This window comes from Rhinatrema bivittatum, chromosome 2 (assembly GCF_901001135.1).
Source record: "Rhinatrema bivittatum chromosome 2, aRhiBiv1.1, whole genome shotgun sequence".
NCBI lineage: Eukaryota > Metazoa > Chordata > Amphibia > Gymnophiona > Rhinatrematidae > Rhinatrema > Rhinatrema bivittatum.
In genome coordinates this window covers 757,611,823-757,635,592 of record NC_042616.1, presented here as the reverse complement: position 1 = coordinate 757,635,592, position 23,770 = coordinate 757,611,823, and the positions used below count along the sequence as shown (strand labels likewise).

The window sequence follows — 23,770 nt, the reverse complement described above, 5'->3', positions numbered from 1 at the left end:
AGACGGAAGACTCATGATATTAACATTCTCTAAAGGGACCTAGTGGCATCTAGTAGCCAACCCGTAGAGGTGCCACACATATTATCAATATCCTTTTGGAAATGTAGCCTCCAGAACAAAACACAGTATTCAAGGTGGAACCTCACCAGCCTCCTGGCGTTTAATTCTTTCTACAAGTGATATTTCACTGTAACCCCTGTTTGGGGAACATAAAATGATGGAGAGGATTATCCTCTCCAAATGTATTTAGTGGGTCTTAGGGTAGGTCATGTAGATGGTATAGAGCAGTGATGGCAAACTCCAGTCCTCAAATGCCACAAACAGGCCAGATTTTCAAGATATCCACAATGAATATGCATGAGTTAATTTGCATACAATGGAGGCAGTGCATGCAAATCTTTCTCATGAATATTCATTGTTGATAGCCTGAAATCCTGGCCAGTTTGTGGCATTGGAGGACTGGAGTTCATCATCCCTGGTATAGAGAGAGCTGGAGGTGGTAATTCACCATATTCTCTTCTCTTTGACTAGAAAAGGAGGACTCACTAGAGCTCCCTTCTATAAACTATGGCCCCATGCTGCACATCATTGCTGTTAAAATAACCATAGCAGACATCACTTTCAAACTTCAACTTTTAATTTTATTCCTGGATTTTAGCAGGCAGCAACTATATACAGGAATTGTTTGTAAGATAGTACATACTGAACATCTCAGAATTCAAAGGATTCAAACAGTCCAAATCACTTCTTTCCTCCACTGTCAATATTATTCATGAGGCATTACTGGAACAGCCTCTCAGTCTTCCACAGAAATAGTCTAGACCTCCCGCAAATGTTTATAGAACATTAGGGGTAGATTTTTAAAAGCATTTACTCGAGCAAAACTGGTTTTTGCTCGAGTAAATATACTTTACTCAAGTAAGTGGGCTTTTCAAAATTGCTACAATATATGCCATTGAATTGTCCGTAGGATTTACTCAAGTAAGTGCACTTTACTCGAGTAAATAGCTTTTGAAAATTGCTACGATAGTATGTCACATTTACATGCGTAACTCCTTTGAAAATGACCCCCTAAATGAATAGCATTACCTGAATCACACTTTCTTTTTCACTACCACAGATACTCATTTCTTCTTCTAAAAGCCACCCCATACACTAGAGGCTAGCATGAGCTCCCAGATTCCTCTTCAAGATTATCTTAGTCCCAACCTTCTCAAGAGGAATGTGGTTTACTCATTCACCATACCCATATCATAATTCACATCTAAAAGAGAGAAAATGCATTTTTTTTTCTGACATACTCATGTGTCTTGGTCTTTGACCACAACAGATTTCTACATCACTCCATATCCAAATAAGTGCAAGTTTTCCATGTGGGATCCGCCATGTAATGGGATTCTGGGGATCCTTTGTTTAGGACTCACCCCTACTCCTTCCATCCTCTGTCTTTTTTCCTCAAGGAGAGGAAACCCAGTTTTGGGTTAATTCCTTGGCAGGAAGAAAAGAAAAAAACAAATCACACAAAACCATGGCCTCGGGCCTTTTAACTTGAGGGGAAGAGCCCCTGCAGGGTCCCACTACCACTGGGAGGATCCTCGGGCCCACCAGCCTGCAGTATAGCCACTTAAGATGGCTATATTCCTGGAAGTACCTCTCACACATCCCACCCTGAGAAGGGTATTTATTTATTTTATTTATTTAAAATATTTTATATACCGTTTTTTATACTAAATGTAATCCAAACGGATTAACAAAATAAATTAATGCAAAGTAAAAAGACTTTAAGAAACTTCAAAAACAGTATATTCATAAATAAAGATGAGCAACAGATTGCAAGCTCTTAGAGGAGGAATGGAATGAGAACAGTAGAGCTCGACACAGTTCAAGAAGGTAATATAAGAGAGGCACGATTACATGGCCTTGTTGATGTTAAAAGCACATTTAAAGAGGTAGGTTTTTAAACTCTTTTAAAATTCTGTTCTACTATTTAGGTGCCTAATATTATCTGGGATAGAATTCCAGAGTTGTGGGCCAGATACTGAAAATGCACAGCATCTCGTTATGTCTAGTCGGGCAATTTTGATTGTAGGAACTTGCAGAAAGTTATTATGGGATGAACGTAAGTTTCTAGAGGGTCTATAGATGCGTAACTGGGAGCTGAGCCAAGTTGAGGTATCGTCATTTAATAAATTATGAATAATGGAAAGAATTTTGAATTTGATCCTGAATTCGATGGGTAACCAGTGTAGAGAGTAAAGTACAGGCAAAATATGGTTTCTACATGACTTGCCGGTGAGAATGCGTGCTGCTGAGTTCTGGATTAATTGTAGCAGCCGGTCGAACAGCATTTTGGTGGAGACCAAAAAACAGGGCATTGCAGTAGTCTAAATTACTAAACATGGGGTTTGAGACATTTCAGTATATGTAGCTTTTGAACTGATTAGAGTGGAGACGATCTGTGTTGCACGCAGTAAGACGTATATGGCACCGTTGGTGAATGGAACCGGTAGAATTTTAAACACAATTGATGCTAATTGAGCCCCTGAGGCAGCCACTATATGTGGCGAAACTCGGCCAGAGTCGGGCAGTTTTAACAAGTTTTGTATATCTCCACCATTAAAGAACTGAAAAAGACTTCTTTGTGGCATCCATTTCTTTGTTGTTTCCTTAGGGATATGTGATATGACATGGAAAGACTAGAGTTAATAATGACTCTGAGGTTGCGGGCTTTAGATTTGATTGGTAAAAGAGTGCCATTAAGATCAAGATGAGCAGGAGGCCTACAGTCGGACATTGGAATGGAGTATAAATGTACAATTTCTGTTTTTGAGGTGTTAAGTTTCAGGTGATTGTGAGAGAGCCAGGATTTTATGGTGTTGATGTATAAGGAAACCAAAGATAGAGTACTGGACCACGATTTTGAGTACTGAACGAAAAACTGGAATTCATCTGCATATATTTTGAATTGGATATTGAGACTGTCTAAAAGATAGCATAATGGTAAGAGATAGATGTTAAACAGAATGGGTGAAAGTGAAGAAACTTGTGGGACTCCTGAGGAGATGGAGTATTGCGAGGATGCACACGCCCCTATGTGAATTTGATATTGACGATTAGGGAGGAAAGAATTAAACCAGCTATGAACCGTGTCCAAGATACCAATTGAATGCAGTCTCGACAGTAGTTTAGAATGATCAAGAGTGTCAAATGGAACAAAATGGTCAAAATCTGCCAATAATCTCCCTCTTTTATACCACCCCCAAATCTTGGTCATCCAATTATATATATAAGGGAATACACAACAGTTTTCCCCATCATCTTATTGAATAACCTCAATTGTTAGCTCTTTAGAAGTGCCATCCTGTAGTTGTTTTAAGGTAGTACAACAGCAGCAAGTAAAACAGATATCAACCAAATCAAACATTTATTTATTTATTTATTTATTTCAGATTTTTATATACCGGCATTCGAGACAGCAGTCACATCGTGCTGGTTCACATAAAACAGGGGTGCATAGTAAACATAACTATAACAATGGTGTTGAAAAGGCAGTTACATATAACAGGGTGATAAGAACTTGGCTGAGAAGGAAGAGAAAGGAAAGGTTATTAAAATTCACACAGGTAAACGATAGAAGATAAGGATGACCATGGTGTATTTGGAGATTAGTTAACCGAGTTGGAGATTAGTTAACCATGTTGGAGATTAGTTAACCATGGTATAGTTGGAGATTAGGGGTAGCTTGGCGGTGTTCTATCAATTGGTGTCCGGGAAAGCTTGAGTGAATATCCAGGTCTTTAGTCTTTTTTTGAAAGTTGAGATGCATGGTTCTGTTCTTAGATTTGAGGGGATGGAGTTCCATAACGGTGGAATGGCAGTAGAGAAAGCCCGGTCTCTTAGTGTGCAGTGTCTAGTGGATTTGGACGGTGGTACCTGTAGCGATCCCCTGTAGTTGTGTAGTTGGAGAGGGATCTGTAGGTCAATGGGAGCCAGTTGGTTGATGTTTTTGTATGTGGTAAGAATGGCCTTGTATATTATTCTAAAGTGTATAGGTAGCCAATGGAGGCTAATTTGCTAGGTCTCCACCACCCAAACATCTTGTAATCCTACAACCAAAAGAATCTCAATTTGGGGGTCTCCGATATCTAAGCATATTTGCTTTCCCAACTACTTTGTCCTTCCGATTGACTACCGTAAAATGATCAGGGATATTTAACTCTGATCTCCCTCCTTTCAAAATGGGCACATCTTAATTTTCCTCAGCCCATCACCCATCTCCCACTCCCAATTTTGTTTAAAATATATTTCTTTCCTGGATCCCTCCACCCCAACTCTATCCCTCCTAGCCCAGAGTACCATAAACTGAAGTTTTGTTGCGGCCTGGATTGCAGCAGTGACCTACCGTGAACTAGGCCCAGCACTTCTGCCTTTGTGTTGCTAGTTGGCATGAATTAATTTGGTCATACCACTGCCTAGCAACAGAGATGCAGAAGCGCTGTATCTGGATCATGGTAGGATGCTGGTTATTCTTTTGAAAATAACCAGATATGTGTAACATTATCCGGCTAACTGTAGCTGAATAACTTTATACATAAACAACCATATTAAAGCAAAATATCCAATTATGTTTAAAATTATCCAACTACCATTAGCCGATAACTTTAAACAGGGATGATGACTGGTTCAGTGGAGATCCCACTGAATATCCAGAACAAGTTATCTGGCTAACCTTCTGAATATTGGCCTTGCTGTCTCAGTCATGCTGCTTGTGGCTGCTCCATTATGCACTGGTTGACTTATGACTGTGCTCAGGCATGTACACTGGCAGGTAGGGCTGGATACCACCAGCCCTACCTGCCATTGGTCGCCTCTCCTGATCCTCTTACTGGCTGGGCCTCCCACCTTCTTCACCAGGGTACCCCCTGTCCCCCTGCCACCCAGCACAGGTTTTGCTCTCTAGGTGCAGGGACCTTTCCTCTAGAGAATCACAGCCACCCTCCTATAGAGCTTCAGGCTCTCCTGCCTCTAACAGTGACAATTCCTGTCTCTGAATATATAATAAACTAACAATACAGCAACTTTACTGATCATATTCATAGCTTTATATCTTTCTTTCTTCTCTCTGTGTCCTCCTAAAATTCCTTGATGTCCACACCCTCCTAGTAGGCCCTCCTCTCCTTCCATTGGTTGTCTCTCCTGGGAGCTAGAGGGAAGATTGCAGGAGTTAGAGGCCTTATTTTGTGCTTGCTGCATGGGAAGCAACAGGAAGCAGGGGAGAGGCATGTCAGTACAGCAGCAGCAGCAGTGGCTACAAAGTGGCAGAGGCATATGTGCTCCTGCCAAGGTATACAATATCATCAAAGTGACCCTGTATGTCAAATAAGGGGATAATAAATCAGTTAATACATTCAGTAGCAGGCAGAAAGGCAAGTCAAAAATACTTTATTATACAATCATTTTTATCCTGTTCGCCCTATTAAGCCTCTCAAATAACCTCTACTCAAGCTTTGAATAGTAAATATTTTTATTTGCTGGTCTGTCCAAATAGCTTCCTTTCTGGCTATGAAATGGGTCAACTGAGCCCCTTAACTTTACAGTAGCATTTTGAAGACAAAACTCGGACTATATTCATTGTATGATTTGAATAATCCTGCATGGAATGGATATGAGCTCCTTTTTATAGTGAAATCGACCAATGGATTATGCTGTGCAGAAACTCTGAAGATATAACATTTTAGCAGATTTCCCTAAATGAAAAATTTGGGTTATATGTTTGATATTTTACAAAATGATATTTTGTAGTGTTCCTAGGAAATAAAATTTCAAGATTATTATAAATTTTGTGGATTACGGAATTTTATGGCATGTTTTATATTCTGATTGAGAATATTTGAAATATTTATATTTTAAGATGTGCAATTTTTTTCAAATAATTCAACAAACCAGCAAAAATGTTAATAAATTTGTCAGATCCACTGTAAGAGACAGTGGATCACAATAACAGGCACTTTATCAGTTTGATACGTATTTCCATGAAAGAAATACAAATTTAATGTCATAGATTGAGAAACACATTTTATGATTTACTTTTTGCTATCATTAAGTTTTTTTTTCCATTCTTGTTTCATTGTTTTAATGATAAAAATCCGATAGATTTCCCCAGTGGATTTGAAATTTGCCTGGTTTGAGTTCAACTTTCAATTGTTCACACAACTTTATTGAGGAATATTAATATATACAAATAACCAAATGCATATTTTCAGGAAATTTACATTGTTAAGGTTGGTCCTTTGAATCCTGCTTTCTTTAGAGGCAAGTCAGACCTAATTTATTACATAGTGCTACATTAGCATACAGAAGGGTTTTTTTTCCCATTCTGTGTCTAAAGGGGAAAAAAAAATTGTGAATCAGACCGAAAACGTGTTATGTCTGTCTAATTATTACTGTGACAAAAATATCCATAGGCAGAATGGAGAGACTATCTAGCTGGATTGATATGCTTGCAAACATACATAAATGCTCATTTCCTATTTTCTGTCCACAGTGAAGTACATGAGAGAGGCAACTCCGTACGTGAAGAAAGGTTCTCCAGTCTCAGAAATTGGTTGGGAGACTCCGCCGCCAGAATCTCCTCGGTTAGGATGCGCTTCCTTTGACCCTCCTTCCCCACTTTCTCATTCCATCCATGGAGACAGGAAAAGCATCCCACTCAAAATGTGCTACGTGACAAGGAACATGATCGTGCCCGACCCAGAGAACAGGTAGGGCTCAGCCTGAGGTTGGGCTTCTTTGAAAAACCTGATACCTACAAAAGTTAAAACTCTTTCAATGTCTCCGTTTCATCAGAAGTTCCTAAAAGAAGTAGGTTACATAGGGCTGTGCAGTTGTGTTCACCTAAAAAGTGATATGGTGTTTAATAGGTGCATCTGGTCACAAATTTAGGTAAGGGTTAAAAGAATATATACGTGGGGAAGAAGTGGCAGTATGTTTGGGTATCTTTTCACTAAGTGCATCTGAAGAAGGAAACGACGGGCTCTTGAGAACTGATGTACAACTTGTTTTGTATAATTCTTATGTTAGTCCAAATGTTTCAGACTCACAAAGAATTTTCTCCAGTGTTCTGCCCTCCAGAGAGAAACAATGTACCAGGGCAACATTTCTTGAACTACGACTTTGCAAATTCCTTTATAGATCACTATAAACACAAAACAACGACTTTGCAAATTCCTTTATAGATCTCTATAAACACAAAACAACCGAGACCCTAACCAAATACAGAAAACATCTAGCTTTTTACAAACAACTAATTCTCAAGGTTAAGAAAGAATACTTCAGCAATAAAATAGAAAAGTTTGCTAACAATCCAAGAACTTTATTCTCAATAGTATCAAACCTATCCAATGACAAACAAAAATCAGCACAAAATCTACCAGAATCAAAATGTAACGAAATCGCCAAATTTTTCAGTGACAAAATTACTAACTTAAGAAACAAACTTCCAAACACTAACATCCAAGAAATTAAAATGCAAAAAAGAGATGTCAACCAATGGTCAACATTCACTGAGATATCCGAGACGGAAGTGGAACACATACTAAAAAACATAAACCCAGACCCACACAAAATTGATTCAATACCAACATTTGAACTTAAGAAATCAGCTAACACAGTCTTCCATTCATTAACTAACATCATAAACCTATCCCTAGAAGAAAAATTAATGCCAGATATACTGAAAGGAGCAATTATAAAACCAATCATAAAGAAAAAAAACAGTGACTCCCTGATCCTGAACAACTACCGCCCAGTATCAAATCTTCCCTTATTAGCTAAACTAATTGAAAAAACAGTACAGAAACAGCTGACTGAACACCTAGATAACAATAACATACTGTATCCTTCTCAACACGGATTTCAAAAGCACTACAGCACCGAGACACTACATCTCTCTCTAACAGATAACATTCTAAGAGGTTTTCACAGCAGTAAAACTACATTCTAATAATGCTTGACCTATCAGCAGCCTTCGACACAGTTAACCATAAAATACTGCTAAATAGACTTGAAGAAATCGTATTACACAGCAAGACAATAAACTGGTTCAGTTCATATCTAAATAATAGGTTTTTCCAAGTTCAGATCAACAACACGTTATCAGAAAAAAATCAATCTCAAAACAGGAGTACCGCAGGGATCAGCCCTGTCTGCAACCCTCTTTAACATATACATGCTGCCCTTATTCCATCTGCTTGCAGGACTCGGAATCATACATTACTTTTATGCAGACAATATTCAACTAATTCTACCTATAGAAGACACATTAGAGAAAACGTTAAACCTAGCGAATATGTACCTTGACATTATAGGACAACTACTAAACCAAATGGAACTTGTGATTAATATTGACAAAACAGAATTTCTACACTTAGAACAGAAATATACTGAAATCAGCCAAACCCCTATAATCCTCAAAGACAAGCAGAAAATTGAACTAGCTGAAAAAGTACGAAACCTTGGAATAATAATGGACCCTGAAATCAACCTAAAACAACACATATCACTAAAAGTAAAGGAAGGCTATGCAAAACTCATGGTACTCAGAAAACTAAAACCACTACTAACACAAACTGATTTCTGAACAGTTCTACAGGCACTAATTTTCTCCAGCATGGATTACTGTAACCCACTCCTACTAGGACTCCCAAATTCAACATTAAGACCATTTCAAATACTTCAAAACACAGCAGCTAGAATACTAACCGGAAAAAAGAGAAGGGACCATATAACTGAAACCCTGGCTGAATTACATTGGTTACCCATTGAACACAGAATTAAATACAAAACCCTATGTACCATACATAAACTAATACATGATGAGAAATCGGACTGGCTAAACACAGCATTACGAGTACATGTCCCACACAGAAACCTTCGATCAGCAAATAAAGCACTCTTAACCATTCCCTCAGTAAAAACGGCAAGACTAACCCAAGCGAGAGAAAGGGCCTTATCATTAGCAAGCCCCACACTTTGGAACACAATGCCTCTAGAGGTCAGATTACAAAGAGATCTCAAAACATTTAAGAAAAGCTTAAAAATATGGCTTTTTAAACAAACATTTTATAAAGAGATGGGAGATTAGAAAATACTCAGGAATACGCAGAAGAACACCGACACACAGCACTTAGAAATCTGCAGTAGAGTGGTCAATGAACTCTACATCACCATACACATACACTAGGTCATGGCCCACTTCACTAAACAACTAATTATCTTGAATGATTATTGTAACCGAACCTTTGATGGCACTTGTTAGAATGTACTATAGTACACCTTTACCGACATTAATTTATGTGCCTAAATATAACTTAGCGACGGTACAGAAAAGATTTTAAATAAAATAAATAAATAAGTAAACTAGTGCCATCTCTGAAAATATATGCCAATAAATTGATCATAAATGATGGTATTCATGAAACTGCTGGCACAGCAGAACTTCAAGGGGATTTTCCATTATATGTCTATAGAGTAAGACCTGTAAACTAAAATGTAAGGCTAAATTGTTCTCATCAGTTGCTTTTTTTTAATGAATATTCAAAGGCTTTCACAGATACTAGGAGCATAATGTAAGATATTGATGAGACCGCCCTAATTCTAGATTCTTTACTATTGGTGTCATGTAATAGCTCCTGGAAATTTATCATGAAGGCAAAAATTCCACCAGTAAAGGTATTTAATTTATTATAAACTGACAGTTGCATTAGACTATTGTGTGAAGCTTTAGAGACTCACAAACCTAGGGCTGAGGCTTAACAAGCTCTGGATAATTAAGCCTCCTACTTGAAGACCAGACAGGCAAAGAAAGAATTTGAAATGAAGTTGGCCATAGAGGCAAAAACTCATAATAAAAACTTTTTTAAATATATCCAAAGCAAGAAACCTGTGAGGGAGTCGGTTGGACCATTAGATGACCGAGGGGTTAAAGGGGCTCTTAGGGAAGATAAGGCCATTGCAGAAAGACTAAATGAATTCTTTGCTTCCATGTTTACTAATGAGGATGTTGGGGAGATACCAGTTCTGGAAATGGTTTTCAGGGGTGATGAGTCAGACGAACTGAATGAAATCCGTGTGAACCTGGAAGATGTAGTAGGCCAGATTGACAAACTAAAGAGCAGCAAATCACCTGGACCGGATGGTATGCAGCCTAGGGTACTAAAAGAACTCAAAAATGAAATTTCTGATCTATTAGTTACAATTTGTAACCTATCATTAAAATTATCCATTGCACCTGAAGACTAGAGGGTGGCCAATGTAACCCCAATATTTAAAAAAAGCTCCAGGGGTGATCCGGGTAACTATAGACCAGTGAGCCTAACTTCAGTGCCAGGAAAAATAGTGGAAACTATTCTCAAGATCAAAATCGTAGAGCATATAGAAAGACATGATTTAATGGAACACAATCAACACGGATTTACCCAAGGGAAGTCTTGCCTAACAAATCTGCTTCATTTTTTTGAAGGGGTTAATAAACATGTGGATAAAGGTGAACCGGTAGATGTAGTGTATTTGGATTTTCAGAAGGCGTTTGACAAAGTCCCTCATGAGAGGCTTCTACGAAAACTAAAAAGTCATGGGAAAGGAGGCGATGTCCTTTCGTGGATTACAAACTGGTTAAAAGACAGGAAACAAAGAGTAGGACTAAATGGTCAATTTTCTCAGTGGAAAAGGGTAAATAGTGAAGTACCTCAGGGATCTGTACTTGGACCGGTGCTTTTCAATATATATATAAATGATCTGGAAAGGAATACGATGAGTGAGGTTATCAAATTTGCGGATGATACAAAATTATTCAGAGTAGTTAAATCACAAGCAGACTGTTATACATTACAGGAGGACCTTGCAAGACTGGAAGATTGGGCATCCGAATGACAGATGAAATTTAATGTGGACAAGTGCAAGGTGTTGCATATAGGGAAAAATAACCCTTGCTGTAGTTACACGATGTTAGGTTCCATTTTAGGAGCTACCAACCAGGAAAAAGATCTAGGCATCATAGTGGATAATACTTTAAAATCGTTGGCTCAGTGTGCTGCAGCAGTTAAAAAAGCAAACAGAATGTTAGGAATTATTAGGAAGGGAATGGTTAATAAAACGGAAAATGTCATAATGCCTCTGTATCGCTCCATGGTGAGACCACACCTTGAATACTGTGTACAATTCTGGTCGCCGCATCGCAAAAAAGATATAGTTGCGATGGAGAAGGTAGAGAGAAGGGCAACCAAAATGATAAAGGGAATGGAACAGCTCCCCTATGAGGAAAGGCTGAAGAGGTTAGGGCTGTTCAGCTTGGAGAAGAGACGGCTGAGGGGGGATATGATAGAGGTCTTTAAGATCATGAGAGGTTTTGAATGAGTAGATGTGACTCGGTTATTTACACTTTCGAATAATAGAAGGACTAGGGGGCATTTCATGAAGTTAGCAAGTAGCACATTTAAGACTAATCGGAGAAAATTCTTTTTCACTCAACGCACAATAAAGCTCTGGAATTTGTTGCCAGAGGATGTGGTTAGTGCAGTTAGTGTGGCTGGGTTCAAAAAAGGTTTGTATAAGTTCTTGGAGGAGAAGTCCATTAACGGCTATTAATCAAGTTTACTTAAGGAATAGCCACTGCTATTAATTGCATCAGTAGCATGGGATCTTCTTAGTGTTTGGATAATTGCAAGGTTCTTGTGGCCTGGTTTGGCCTCTGTTGGAAACAGGATGCTGGGCTTTGATGGACCCTTGGTCTGACCCAGCATGGCAATTTCTTATGTTCTTATTTTCTTATGTCTACTCCTTCTAAGTAAAGCAGAACTATAAACTTCAAAACTCTCTTCCACCTAGAAGCCATATGAGAGTAGGCCAGAAATCTGTAAATTGGGTGAGGTACTGGTGAACTGGCAGGCTGCAGAGAGTGGTGGTAAATCAAGTCCACTCCGGTGAAGGTAAAGTTATCAATGGGGGTGTCCCAGGGCTCACTACTGGAACTGGTTCTTTCCAATATCTGGTTCTTGAAATAATTTGGAATTAGGACAGGTTATTACCACTAACTGTTGATTCCCAAAATAATATGTGCATATGTTCTGAAATGTTGCATTGTTTTACTTGGTGCATTTACTGACTCAAAGGTAATGGGGGCTGGGTACATTACTAGAATATTCATTATCCAGACAACTCCCTTCAAAAGTCAATAATTATACAGCTGTACTCTTTCATGTGGCAGTATATCCTCACGTACTTTAACTAAAGGACAAGGAACTGCGGTATCTTTAAGAGAAAAACAAAGGGGCCGATGCAATACAGTGCGCTCAGCTGAGCACACTGAATAACCCGCAGTCAGATGCGGGTTAAATAGGCGCTAATCTACCCCTTAATGCAATATGAGGATTAGCGCCTATTTAACGCACGTCCAATGCGGAGTGAATGAGATAGCGCTCATCACATGCAAATGCATGTGAATGAGGCTATTACTCATTCACTCCGAATGCAAAAAAATAAATGTGCGTATCAGATAAGAAAATGCCATACTGGGTCAGTCCAAGGGTCCATCAAGCCCAGCATCCTGTTTCCAACAGTGGCCAATCCAGGCCATAAGAACCCGGCAAGTACCCAAAAACTAAGTCTATTCAGTGTTACCATTGCTAATGGCAGTGGCTATTCTCTAAGTGAACTTAATAGCAGGTAATGGACTTCTCCTCCAAGAACTTATCCAATCCTTTTTTAAACACCGCTATACTAACTGCACTTACCACATCATCTGGCAACAAATTCCAGAGTTTAATTGTGCGTTGAGTAAAAAAGAACTTTCTCCGATTAGTTTTAAATGTGCCCCATGCTAACTTCATGGAGTGCCCCTTAGTCTTTCTACTATCCGAAAGAATAGAAATAGCAGGCGTTAATAGCTGAGCGCATTGATAAGAAGTATAGACAAGCAGAAAAAACTGCTTTTCTGTACTTCTTTAAAAGTTAAAAAAAAACAAAAACCCTCAGCCACCGCATTGAAGACCAACGCCGATATGCTTGGCATTGGTTTTCAGAACCGGCCGGCTGCATTATGAAAACCGACGTCGATAAACCTGGCGTCTGTTTTCAAAATGCAGCCGGCCGGTTATGAAAACCAACGCCAAGTTTATCGGCGTTGGTGTTCATAACCGGCAGACCGCAGGTAACCACAGGGTAGCATTAGCAAGGAGGCGCTGAGGTCACACCTCCTTGCTAGCGCAACCAGCTAATTTGCATATAGCATGGTGCCCCCCTTGCGGGTGCCATGCGCACATTAAGAAAGCGGGCTCTGACTTTTCAGCACCCTCTTTCCGTGTTTTTTATAGCATCAGCCCCAAAAAGCGTAAAGTGGTGACTGGGATAATATTATTATATGCCACATGCAGTTAATTCTGCCATCTTGATATAAATGTGAATTTTAAAATCCATTGAGACTTTATCTGGATAACTAAGCCCCTGATGCAGACGATCAGGTGAAACTCGGCCAGGGCAGTTTTCCCTTTAATTTGGATTAATTGTCATTAATAAAGAATTTGCTTTCCAAGGCGAATGGTCTTTTTCCGTTTTTTGCTTGCCTGTGGCTACGCTTGATCGTCTTTCGTTTTGCTTTATTGAACATAGTAAAAGTATATTTTAGAAAAAAAAAAGGCCAAATTGATCCTTCCAGTTTGTCGAGCTGAGATTCTTCTACTTATGAAGGATATAAATTCTTATTTGTAACTCAACATCATCTTCCCCTCCCCCAAATCTCAATGTTTACCTTACCCCTAAACTCTTTTGCCCCCATCATATTCCATATCTGGCCCATACATGACCAGAATCTGTTAAAGTACTGCCTTCTACTACCTTCTCCAATAGGCCACTTCAGCACTTGTCATCTTGCAAGGCCAACACAAAATCCAACTCCTAAGTCCCCTACCATGTCTTACTGCCAGGTTTTCTTATAATCCACATAGCACCAAAACTAACTAAGAAATTGTCCAAAGCATCTAGCCTCTTCATGTTCTCTGAATTTTGGGTAGGTTCCCCAATGCCTTCTTGGAAGACTGATACAGCCCTACCATTTGTTACGCTTGCCACCCGTGGCAGCCCCACGGTGCGGCCATCTCACCTCTCTGCACAAGTTTCAGGCTCCAGCTCCTCGTCACTGGTGGCAGTGGGCCACTGGTCTCGACCTTGGACTCCCGCCAGCACCTCCGGCCCTGCTCTGCTTTCCGGGACCTCCAGCCAGGATGCATCCACTCCTTGGGCCTCTCTGCAGGCCTCGCGGAGAGACGCCGCTGGCAGTGCTCTACCCCTCCCTAGACGCGCGCATCAGTGAATGATTTAAAGGGCCCACGGCGGGAACCTGGCAGCGGACCCGGATGCTGACGTCAGATCCTTCAGCACATAAATACTCAGGCCGCGCTCCTTAGCATCGCCTTTGCAACAGGTCTCCTTGGTCTCCTGTTCCTGGTTTCCGAGAGCTTGTTGCTGCAAGTACTTGTTTGTTGGTGTTCCTGATACTCCAAGTTCCCAGTTCCTGGTTCCTGTTCCACTGTTTATCTTGTCTTGTGTTTGATTGACTTCCTGGATTCGACCACTGCTTCGCCTGTCTTCGCCTACATGCCTTCTCCAAGCCTGACCACTGCTTCGCCTGACTTCGCCTACCTGCCTTTTCAAAGCCTGAACTCTGCTACATCTGACCATGCCTGCCTTCTCCGTGCCTTGACCATTACTATGTCTGACCACGCCTGCCTTCTTCGTGCCCTGACCATTGCTACATCTGACACGCTTGTCTTCTCATGCCTTGAACTTTGCTACGTATGACTTCGCCTCAGACTCTCTTGAGTCCAGAGTTCCACGTTGCTTGCTACACCTTCCAAGTGCTGCCCACTTCCACTCAAGTTTGACAGTGACTGGACACAGATTATTAAGGCTTCGGCCTTCCTGTGCTCATGCACCTTCAGTATCCTCCTGTTCCCTGGTGCTTGGGTTTCCATTCCACATCCTGTCCGGGATAGGATCACACCACCTGCTGGCTGCTGCTCTGGGCTGAACCAGCTACTACTGATACACAACCTCAAGGCCTGCCTGCCAGCCCCAGCACCTGAAAGCTCAACCCTAGGGGAACATGGGCTGGTATAGGTGGCCTCCAGCTTCAGCTCACTCCGCCTGCTGACAGTTGGGATCCATAGTCCCTCGTCTACAGGTTGCGTCAACCCCACCTCAGCCCAAGGATCCACCTCCTACACAACACCATTGCAGTTAAGGTCATGAAAACAAACCACAAACCAATTTTCAGAAAACCTGTGTATGACACATTACCAAGAATTCAAAGATAGTAATTAAACTGCTATCATCCATGATCTATCTAGGGCAGGGGTGGGCAACTCTGGAACTCGAGAACCACAAACAGACCGGGTTTTCAGGATATCCATAATGAATATGCATGAGATAGATTTGCATATACTGCCTCCATTGTATGCAAGCCTGAAAGCCTGGCTTGTTTGTGATTCTTGAGGACCACAGCATATCTAACCCCTGGTTGAGGTACATACAATGATGGAAGGGGTTTCCCTATTGATTAAGAGTCATCCCTTCCAAATTTGTTTGGTGGGTTCTTATATTGATATGCAGATGGTGAAGTGGACCTATAAAATGACTGAGTATCCAACAACTACTCTCTTCTCTGTCTGGACAGGGAGGGCTCCCTTCAACTCCCCTCCATGAACCCTGATCCATGCTTTACCCCAGCACTGACTCTATCAGAATGAATGACACCATGTTTTAAACATCCAAATAGTTAACTTTATTTTTTTGGATGAACCCGCCAGCAATTATTTACATGGATGTGAAGCAGGTTACATTTTTAATCACTGAATATGATTAGGCTTCCATAATCAGAATCACGTACATAAGAAATGACATTCAGAACATTATTATTTTCCTCCACCTCCAGCCCCCTTTCCCACACAATTACTTTTCCTTGATCCAACCATAACAATTAGTCTGAACTTTCAAATTCCTCTTAAGGCATGTCTAAATCCCACCCTACTTAAGAAATGGGGTTCTTGTTAAGCATACCCATTTCAAAATTCACATCCAAAGGGGACTTCAATGCAACTTCCCATTAACATAATTTACTCACTCATCCTCTGGTCGTTGACCTTCCCTCCAGACCCCACACCACCATTCTCTCAGTGCAGGTTCCCGGACTACTGTACTCAAGGAATACTTTCAGTTCCCCAGCATCTTTCCCTCAATAGAAGAAATTACCTTTTCTCACTTCCACCTGTGGCACCCCTATGGGTTGACTACTAGGTGTCACCTAGTTCCCATAGATAACTACCAGATAGAGGCGATACCATTTTACAGCTCCTCCTCCAGATACAGCTGAGTGGGTGTACCCTGCTTATAATTAGGGGCTTCGGATAGATTACTCATGGCAGTTTATTAAGATCTTGAGGAGAGAGGAGCTCTTGTTGAGTGGATTTCTTTTGGATGAGACCTCCAGCCCTCACTCAGTATATTTTTGGGACTACTCCTTCCTGTGTACTCCCTACCAGGCTGGGTATTCCTCCAGTTGTAGAAAGAGACTTTGTTAGGATTTTTGACTATTTTGATGGTTACTAAGCTGGGTTACTTTTTGCCTGGTGCTCTTGGAGATGGCATTCCTCTGAATCCAGAGGCCAAGCTATTGAAGATCTGCCAGTACCCTTCTAGAGCCAGAGAAGAGCTGCAGTGACAATGATGTCCCAGAAGGATTGGACATTTCAGTGAAGTATTCTCTTTTGGGTTTAGAGGAGGTCTTTTTGTCACCCCCTTCTCTCAATTTGGAGATTGGGCAAGGTGCTTGACTCCTAACAGCAAGACCTTTCCTTCAGAGAGGTTCCTCTAAAAATGAAATCAAAGAACCAGAAGAGCATCAGATAAAACCTTCCACCGGATCTTCCCCCTGAGACACAGGCACAGGCTGGGTAATGGAGTGAGGATGTCTGGAACTCATGTAGGATTGTGAAAACCTCTAAGGGGACCCTTCTGCAGAGTAGGAACCCTTCAGAGTAGGGGACCATGAAGCTCTCACTCAGAGTTAGAAATCCCCAGGAATCTGAATCATCTGCACATATACAGAGAGCAAAAGGATCCTCATCTGTATGGCCATCTGTTTTGTCTGGACATTACTTTGATTCCTTTCTAAAGAAATTGGTAAATTTCCTGCCTCCTTTATCCCATCCAGCATCTGTCATTACACTACACAGCTGCACACCAGAAAGGGAGTCATCGAACTGCCTGGGCCACAAGCATCCACTTACCCCCGTAGAAAGGACTCATCCCCTGGGGTAATATCAGTGAGGGGACCTGTGACAGAGGAAGATTGCCCCAGAAATATATAAATTATTTTGTGTGCCCTGGAAGCATATCTCACCTTTAAAAACAGGCTTACACACTTCTGGTTAGTTTCTCAGGAGCGAGAAAAAAAAACCTCCCCTTCTTGAGAGGAACAGCTCCTGCAGGGCCCTGCTCCCACTGGGAGGATCCCTGGGACCATTAGCCTGCATGGCTACTTCAGCAGGTCACATATCTGGAGGTCCCTGTTACCCGCGTTACTCTGGAAAGGGTAGGAATCAAAGGGCAAAAACCTGCCAGAAGTTCCCACTTTTTATCTCCCTCTATATTTGGCCAACCAATAACCCACAAGTTAAGGGAACACGCACTATTTTACTCCTACATCCCATTAACACAATAACCTACAATGCTCACCCCTCTAAAATGCCATCTAGTGTACATTTGTTATAACGACAAGCACATAATATTTAGCATTTTTCCAAACAAGGCAACCGTGATAACCCCGAGTCTCGCTCACCCAGAGCCTCTTGTAGACTAACAAACTCAGAAAGAATGCACCATATTTGGGGGGTCTCCTTACACATATATGCAGGATGGAGAAGGAGTAAATTCAGAAGAAGCTGATGCTGAGATACACTTCTTGATGTCTTGCCACTCTCAGAACCTAAACTGAATGACTAATGGATGAACATTTACACTGATAGGGTACACTTCCAGCGCTATTACCTGAGTAACACTGGAAGTGCTCGGGATCACGATGAACTGCAATCCTACATTTGAAAAGGGTCCGCATTCAGGCACTGAGTGGGAGGGAGGACTTCAGTGGGAGGGGGGCAGTGTGGGGATTAGTCTGAAGCAGGTCTAACTTAGCCAGCTATAGTTCAAAATTGGCTTAACTCCTCCCCAGAACACCCATGAAATGCGTCTTTTTTTATCCGGCTAAATTATAGCTGGATAATGACTTATCTGGCTAGAATATAAGAACCAGATAAACACCGGAGCGTTGGTGCACTCTACTATATAGATAAACAATGCCAAAAGTGCACAAAAATTTCACTTGGACTAGTATTTAAATTGAGAAATGTTCTTTTATTACTTCTTAAACGGTGCCTCCTGAGTTATTAATGTCACATATCAGTATTTCTAAGCAGCAGTCCCCGACACGGACTGTGTTTCGCCTGTCCGGCTGCTTCGGGGGGATTTTGTATATAAATCTGTGTATCAAGATGTATTATACATGGTTCAGGAGCACCAATATAACAATATAACAATATAAGAACATAAGACATTTATTTATTTATTATTTATTTATTTGCTTTTGTATACCGACATTCGGTGGGGTACATCACATCGGTTTACATGTTGGCATGGAGAAGTAGTAGGACGAGCGTGTCTTACTATTTTACATGGAGGAGGCAAATCAACAGTTAGTACAATTATGTTATGCAAATCAACAGTATAATTACATTTCAGCAAATCAGCAGTTAGTACAATTATATTTTATCAGTGGTGAACATTGAAATGGAATTGATTCAAACGGCTTAACAGGGTAATTTGATTCAACAGCTCAGCAGGTCAATAGCTATGTCAATAGACATGCCATATTGGGTCAGACCTGGGTCCATCAAGCCTAGCATCCTGTTTCCAACAGTGGCCAATCCAAGTCACAAGTACTTGGCAAGTACCCAAATATTAAATCGATCCCAAGCTACTATTTCTTCATTAATTAATAACAGTTTGTGGACTTCTCCTCTAGAAATTTATCCAAACCATTTTTAAACCCATTTTCACTAACTGCCATAACCACATCCTCTGGCAATGAATTCCAGAGCTTAATTATGTGTTGAGTGAAAAAGAAATTTCTCTGATTTGTCTTAAATGAGCTACTTGCTAACTTCATGGAGTACCCCCTAGTCCTTTTATTGTCTGAGAGAGTAAATAACCAATTGACATTTATCTGTTCAAGTCCTTTCATGATTTTGTAGACCTCTATCATATATCCCCTCAGCTGTCTCTTCTCCAAACTGAACAGCCCTAACCTCTTTAGCCTTTCCTCATAGGGGGGCCATTCCATCCCCTTTATCATTTTGGCCACTCTTCTTTGTACTTTCTCCAGTGCAAGTATATTTTGATTTGAGATGTGGCAATCAGAATTGCATACAGTATTCAAGGTGCAGTCTTACCATGGAGGCATTATGACATCCACCATTGTATTCGCCATTTCCTTCCTAATAAATAATGCTTTTTTGACTGCCTCGGAACACTAAGCTGATGATTTCATTGTTCTTTCCAATATATACTATGTTGCCTAGATCTTGTTCCTGGGTGGTAACTCCTAAAATGCAGCCTCACATCATAAACTATATAGCAACGATTATTTTTCCCTATATGCATCACCTAGCACTTGTCCACATTAAATTTCATCTGCCATTTGAACGCCCAGTCTTCCAGCCTCACAAGGTCCTCCTGCAATTTATCACAATCCGCTAAATTTAGCTGGATATTCCAAAACTTTCTATTTAGACAGATAACTTGTGAGTTATCTGGCTAAATGGCTTTGAATATTGACCTCTGTTTTTTTTTTTTAGTTCACTAGTACTGTATTAGGATTGTTTATAATAGGCTGTTTTATTTATGTGTATGATCATTTATATTTTTATTTGCTTTATAGTATGATTATATTTTCCTATTATCAGTTTTGTTTTTCATCATTATTTTTTAGGTAATTGAAATAGGATATTGATTAATAGCCATTTTTAACTATGATACCTGTTTTGTTTGTTTAATGCTTTGGCCTGTAATATTGTATCTTGATTTTCATGTTTTCAAATTATGGATGTATATTTTAACTGTAAACTGGATACTTTTGCCTCATGTTGTATATCAAATTTATTAAATAATAATCACAAGACTATGTATTTAGAGAAGGAGAGAAGAACGTATCATCTATGCCACAGCACCCCCATGTGAGGTTGCTGAAGTGCAAATATATTACAGAAACCCCTAGAACTGTGGAATTTTTGTGTTGAAAGTTTAAGAAGCCTTCCCGGACGCCAACATAGTCTACTAATCTCCAACTACACCTTGGTTATCCATTCTATTGTTTTACATATGTAATTTAATAACCTATCCTTTCTCTTCCTTCTCATCCAAGTTCTTATCACCCTGTTATATGTAACTGCCTTTTCAGCACCTTTGTTATAGTTATGTTTTCTATGCACCCCTGTTTTATGTGAACCAGCATGATGTGACTGCTGTCTCGAATGCCGGTATATAAAAATTTGAAATAAATAAATAAAATAAATAAATAAGAAGGAGAGGAGTATATTTGATTCCCTTTTTCATGGAGAAATGCTCTGCCCATTTCAGTGGGACATGGATTTGTAGAGGTTTAAGAAACTTTCTTATTGAGTTTGTCTTTGGAGGTTAGAGAAGATTCTTTATTTTGGATTTTAAGTTGAAAGGAAGTTTTTCCATCCTGTCTTTCACCTTTTTTTGTGTGGGAATTTATTTCCCATCTGATTCACTCAGCTCGAGACAGTCAGTGTTCAGTAAACAAAAATATTGGAGAAGGTGAGGATGCCCATCCAGTGTCCAGAGGAAGCAAGAGAGAGAAGAAGAAGTGGCACTTAAAAGCTTCTTACTAACAGCATTTACCCATCTAGTATACTTGGGAGAATCAAGGAGTCACCTACCCAGTACAAAAGAGAAACCAAGAAGTGGATATAAAGAGAAGGATCCAACCAGAACCTCGGATTTATTCAGGTACCTTTTACAAGGAGCTCATAGTTCCTAAACTACAGCTGGAATAGCTGGTGGAAATCCTAAATTTCAGAAAAGAATAAAGCTGGACCTCCCACATTTGATGACTCAAGTGTTTACTTTTGGATTGAGGATTTACCAAAAGAAAAACATGTATTGTGTGTCAGATTCCTTTTATTGCACAAGATGCTTCAACAAATGTCCATCTGGTTCTTTTAAATGCACTTGGGCCCTGGAGGACATCCTTCCCACTCCCCTCACAAAGAACACACCGAACAGGACTTGAAGAGGGAGGATTGTGACTGCGTATGTAGCTGAGTCCCAATATCTTTTGTGACCGACCCTGTGAATCTCAAAGGATTCCCTAAGTTCAGGGTTACGTGTACAACACAAATTCATATCTTATCTACTAGATTACAGAAATATTCCTATGGGAAATATAGGTTCTCCTGCCCAACTTGTAATGGGGAAACCCAGATTACCTAGCTCAGCATCATTGTTGCAACCTCAAATGATAAAAGGAGATATGTAAGCACATCTGGAAAAGAGACAAGGGAAACAGATACATTACTATGACAAAGGTGTGAAGCCGCTATCCCCTTTGCATGCAGGAGCTCGAGCTAACATCTGTCAAAAAGGAGTCTGGAATCCTGATAAAATAGCTGAACCACCTGTGACCCCTAAGATCATTTTTTATTCAGACTAATAAAGAGGAGGGAAAACAGCATCTGTAGAGCTCTTAGGACTCAGGAGGTAATTTTCTAATAGCCTAAGGGGGTCATTTATCAAAGTGCTATATGGCATTTTCGCTTGCGTTAAGGTGTTTTCGAATGCGAAAAGCACATTTAACGCATTCGAAAACACTATAACGCATGGTGTGATGCAAATTAGGAAAAGGGGAGGAGTTTGGGGAGGGATTTCTGGCCAAGTGGGCTGGCTTCACAATTTGCAAAGTCACATCGCACAGTTTTAACTACACCTTTTTCATTTGCGTTAAGCCATGTGATATTGCTTTATTGCAGTTTGCAATGTTTTCGCAAATAGCATTTTCAGTAGAGAGAGAGAGAGAAAGAGGAAACTCACCCAAAGATGAGATTTGTACAATGTTCTCTCAACCTAGCTTGATGGACTATCTACCTGGGTAACATCAAGCTAGGTTGAGAGAACATTGCACAAATCTCATCTTTGAGTGAGTTTCCTCACTCCGAAGTTCATCAAATCTTCACAAGAGTGCACTGTTCTGTTTATACATCACACTCTGCATTTAAAAGTGGCCCCTAACCCCTACACTAATACCTAAACCTCACCTCGAGTAGCTAGGTGGGCCTCATATAGATGTATAAATATTTACCTAGTGTGAGGGCCTTATAGCTAGGTGCTCTCTCTCTCTCTCTCTCTCTCTCTCTCTCTCTCTCTCTCTCTCTCTCTCTCTCTCTCCCTCCCTCCCTCCCCCCCTCCCCCCCCCCTCGCAGTGGTTGTAGGTAGGTAGGCATTGCAACAATTGTGGTACTTACCAAAAGTGTGAAAAAGTTATCGCAGTTTGCAATAATACCTATGTGAAGCACTAAGATAGTGCACTTTGTGATAAACAGCCTATTATTTATTTAATTCTTTTCTATACCGACATTCATGAACAGAGTCATATCATATCAATTTACAAGGAACGAGGGGTCTTACTTAACAAACCATTTAACAAGAGGCAAAGTTACAGAAAACAAAGTGAAAAGAACTTGGGGGCTAGGATTGCCGGAAACAAAGGACAGCAGCGTTAAATAAAAAACATAACAACCGTAGTTAGGCGGGGTGCCTAGCCGAGTAAAGCGAAGTTTATGTTTTATTACCATAAAACACACTCCTTTTCCTATTGCATGCGATATTTTGTGCATTTTGATAAATCCAGGCCTAAATTAGGCAGCAAAAACACAGGAAAGTTGCACCAATTTTCAAAGCAGACTCACCTGCATGCAATCACCTAGCTTGATTGTGAAACACTGCTAAAATGTGCATATCATTTTTTCTTAAAAATGAATGTTCATATTATTTAAAATCCAAAGTATGCACCTAAGTCCAAATCCCTCCCCAATGCCATCCCCAGGAGCACCTCAATTCTGTCCAGGCAATATATTTGAAAGTTTACTCGCATGCTGGGTGGACTATTGGTAAAAAGCTGTTTATGCAGGTAAAACCCAATTTTCCCCCTTGGAAATTGCTTTTAATATTGTCCACTCTGAGTCTTAAGCCATGAATGGCTGTAACACCGGAAAATACAGGGACACCTACATCAGATACAGATGATTAAGAGCCAAGACAAATTTAACTCTAGTAGCACAAGTTATAAATGAGATTTCAGAGAAGGTTCTAGACACTGAGATAACTTGTTATTACATCCAGGGGCAAAATGCTAAGAAAACCCACTAAAGTATAATACAATGGCACCATAGTCTTTCATTCATACCGAAGAAAACAATACCTTTGTTTGCAAAATACTTTCTCCTCAATTTATACCAGTGAGTCAGAGAATAATTGTGAAGAACAATACAGGTTCTGGAATATTCTTAATCATTCCTGATCCATTACTCTTCCTTGTCTACTGTAGCATGAAATTAGGGTCTATATCTCTTTTGCTGGTTCCCTAGGA

At 40.3% G+C, this 23,770-nt stretch overlaps 1 protein-coding gene across 1 annotated transcript in view; it reads left to right on the top strand.

The window, feature by feature from the left end:
* The window catches only part of SNTB1 (syntrophin beta 1), a 468,335-nt gene that overhangs the window by 271,923 nt on the left and 172,642 nt on the right, over positions 1 to 23,770 (top strand). The window contains exon 2 of the mRNA XM_029591959.1: positions 6,545 to 6,761. Within this exon, the coding sequence (XP_029447819.1) occupies positions 6,545 to 6,761 (217 nt within the window). The remainder of the gene's footprint in view (positions 1 to 6,544; positions 6,762 to 23,770) is intronic.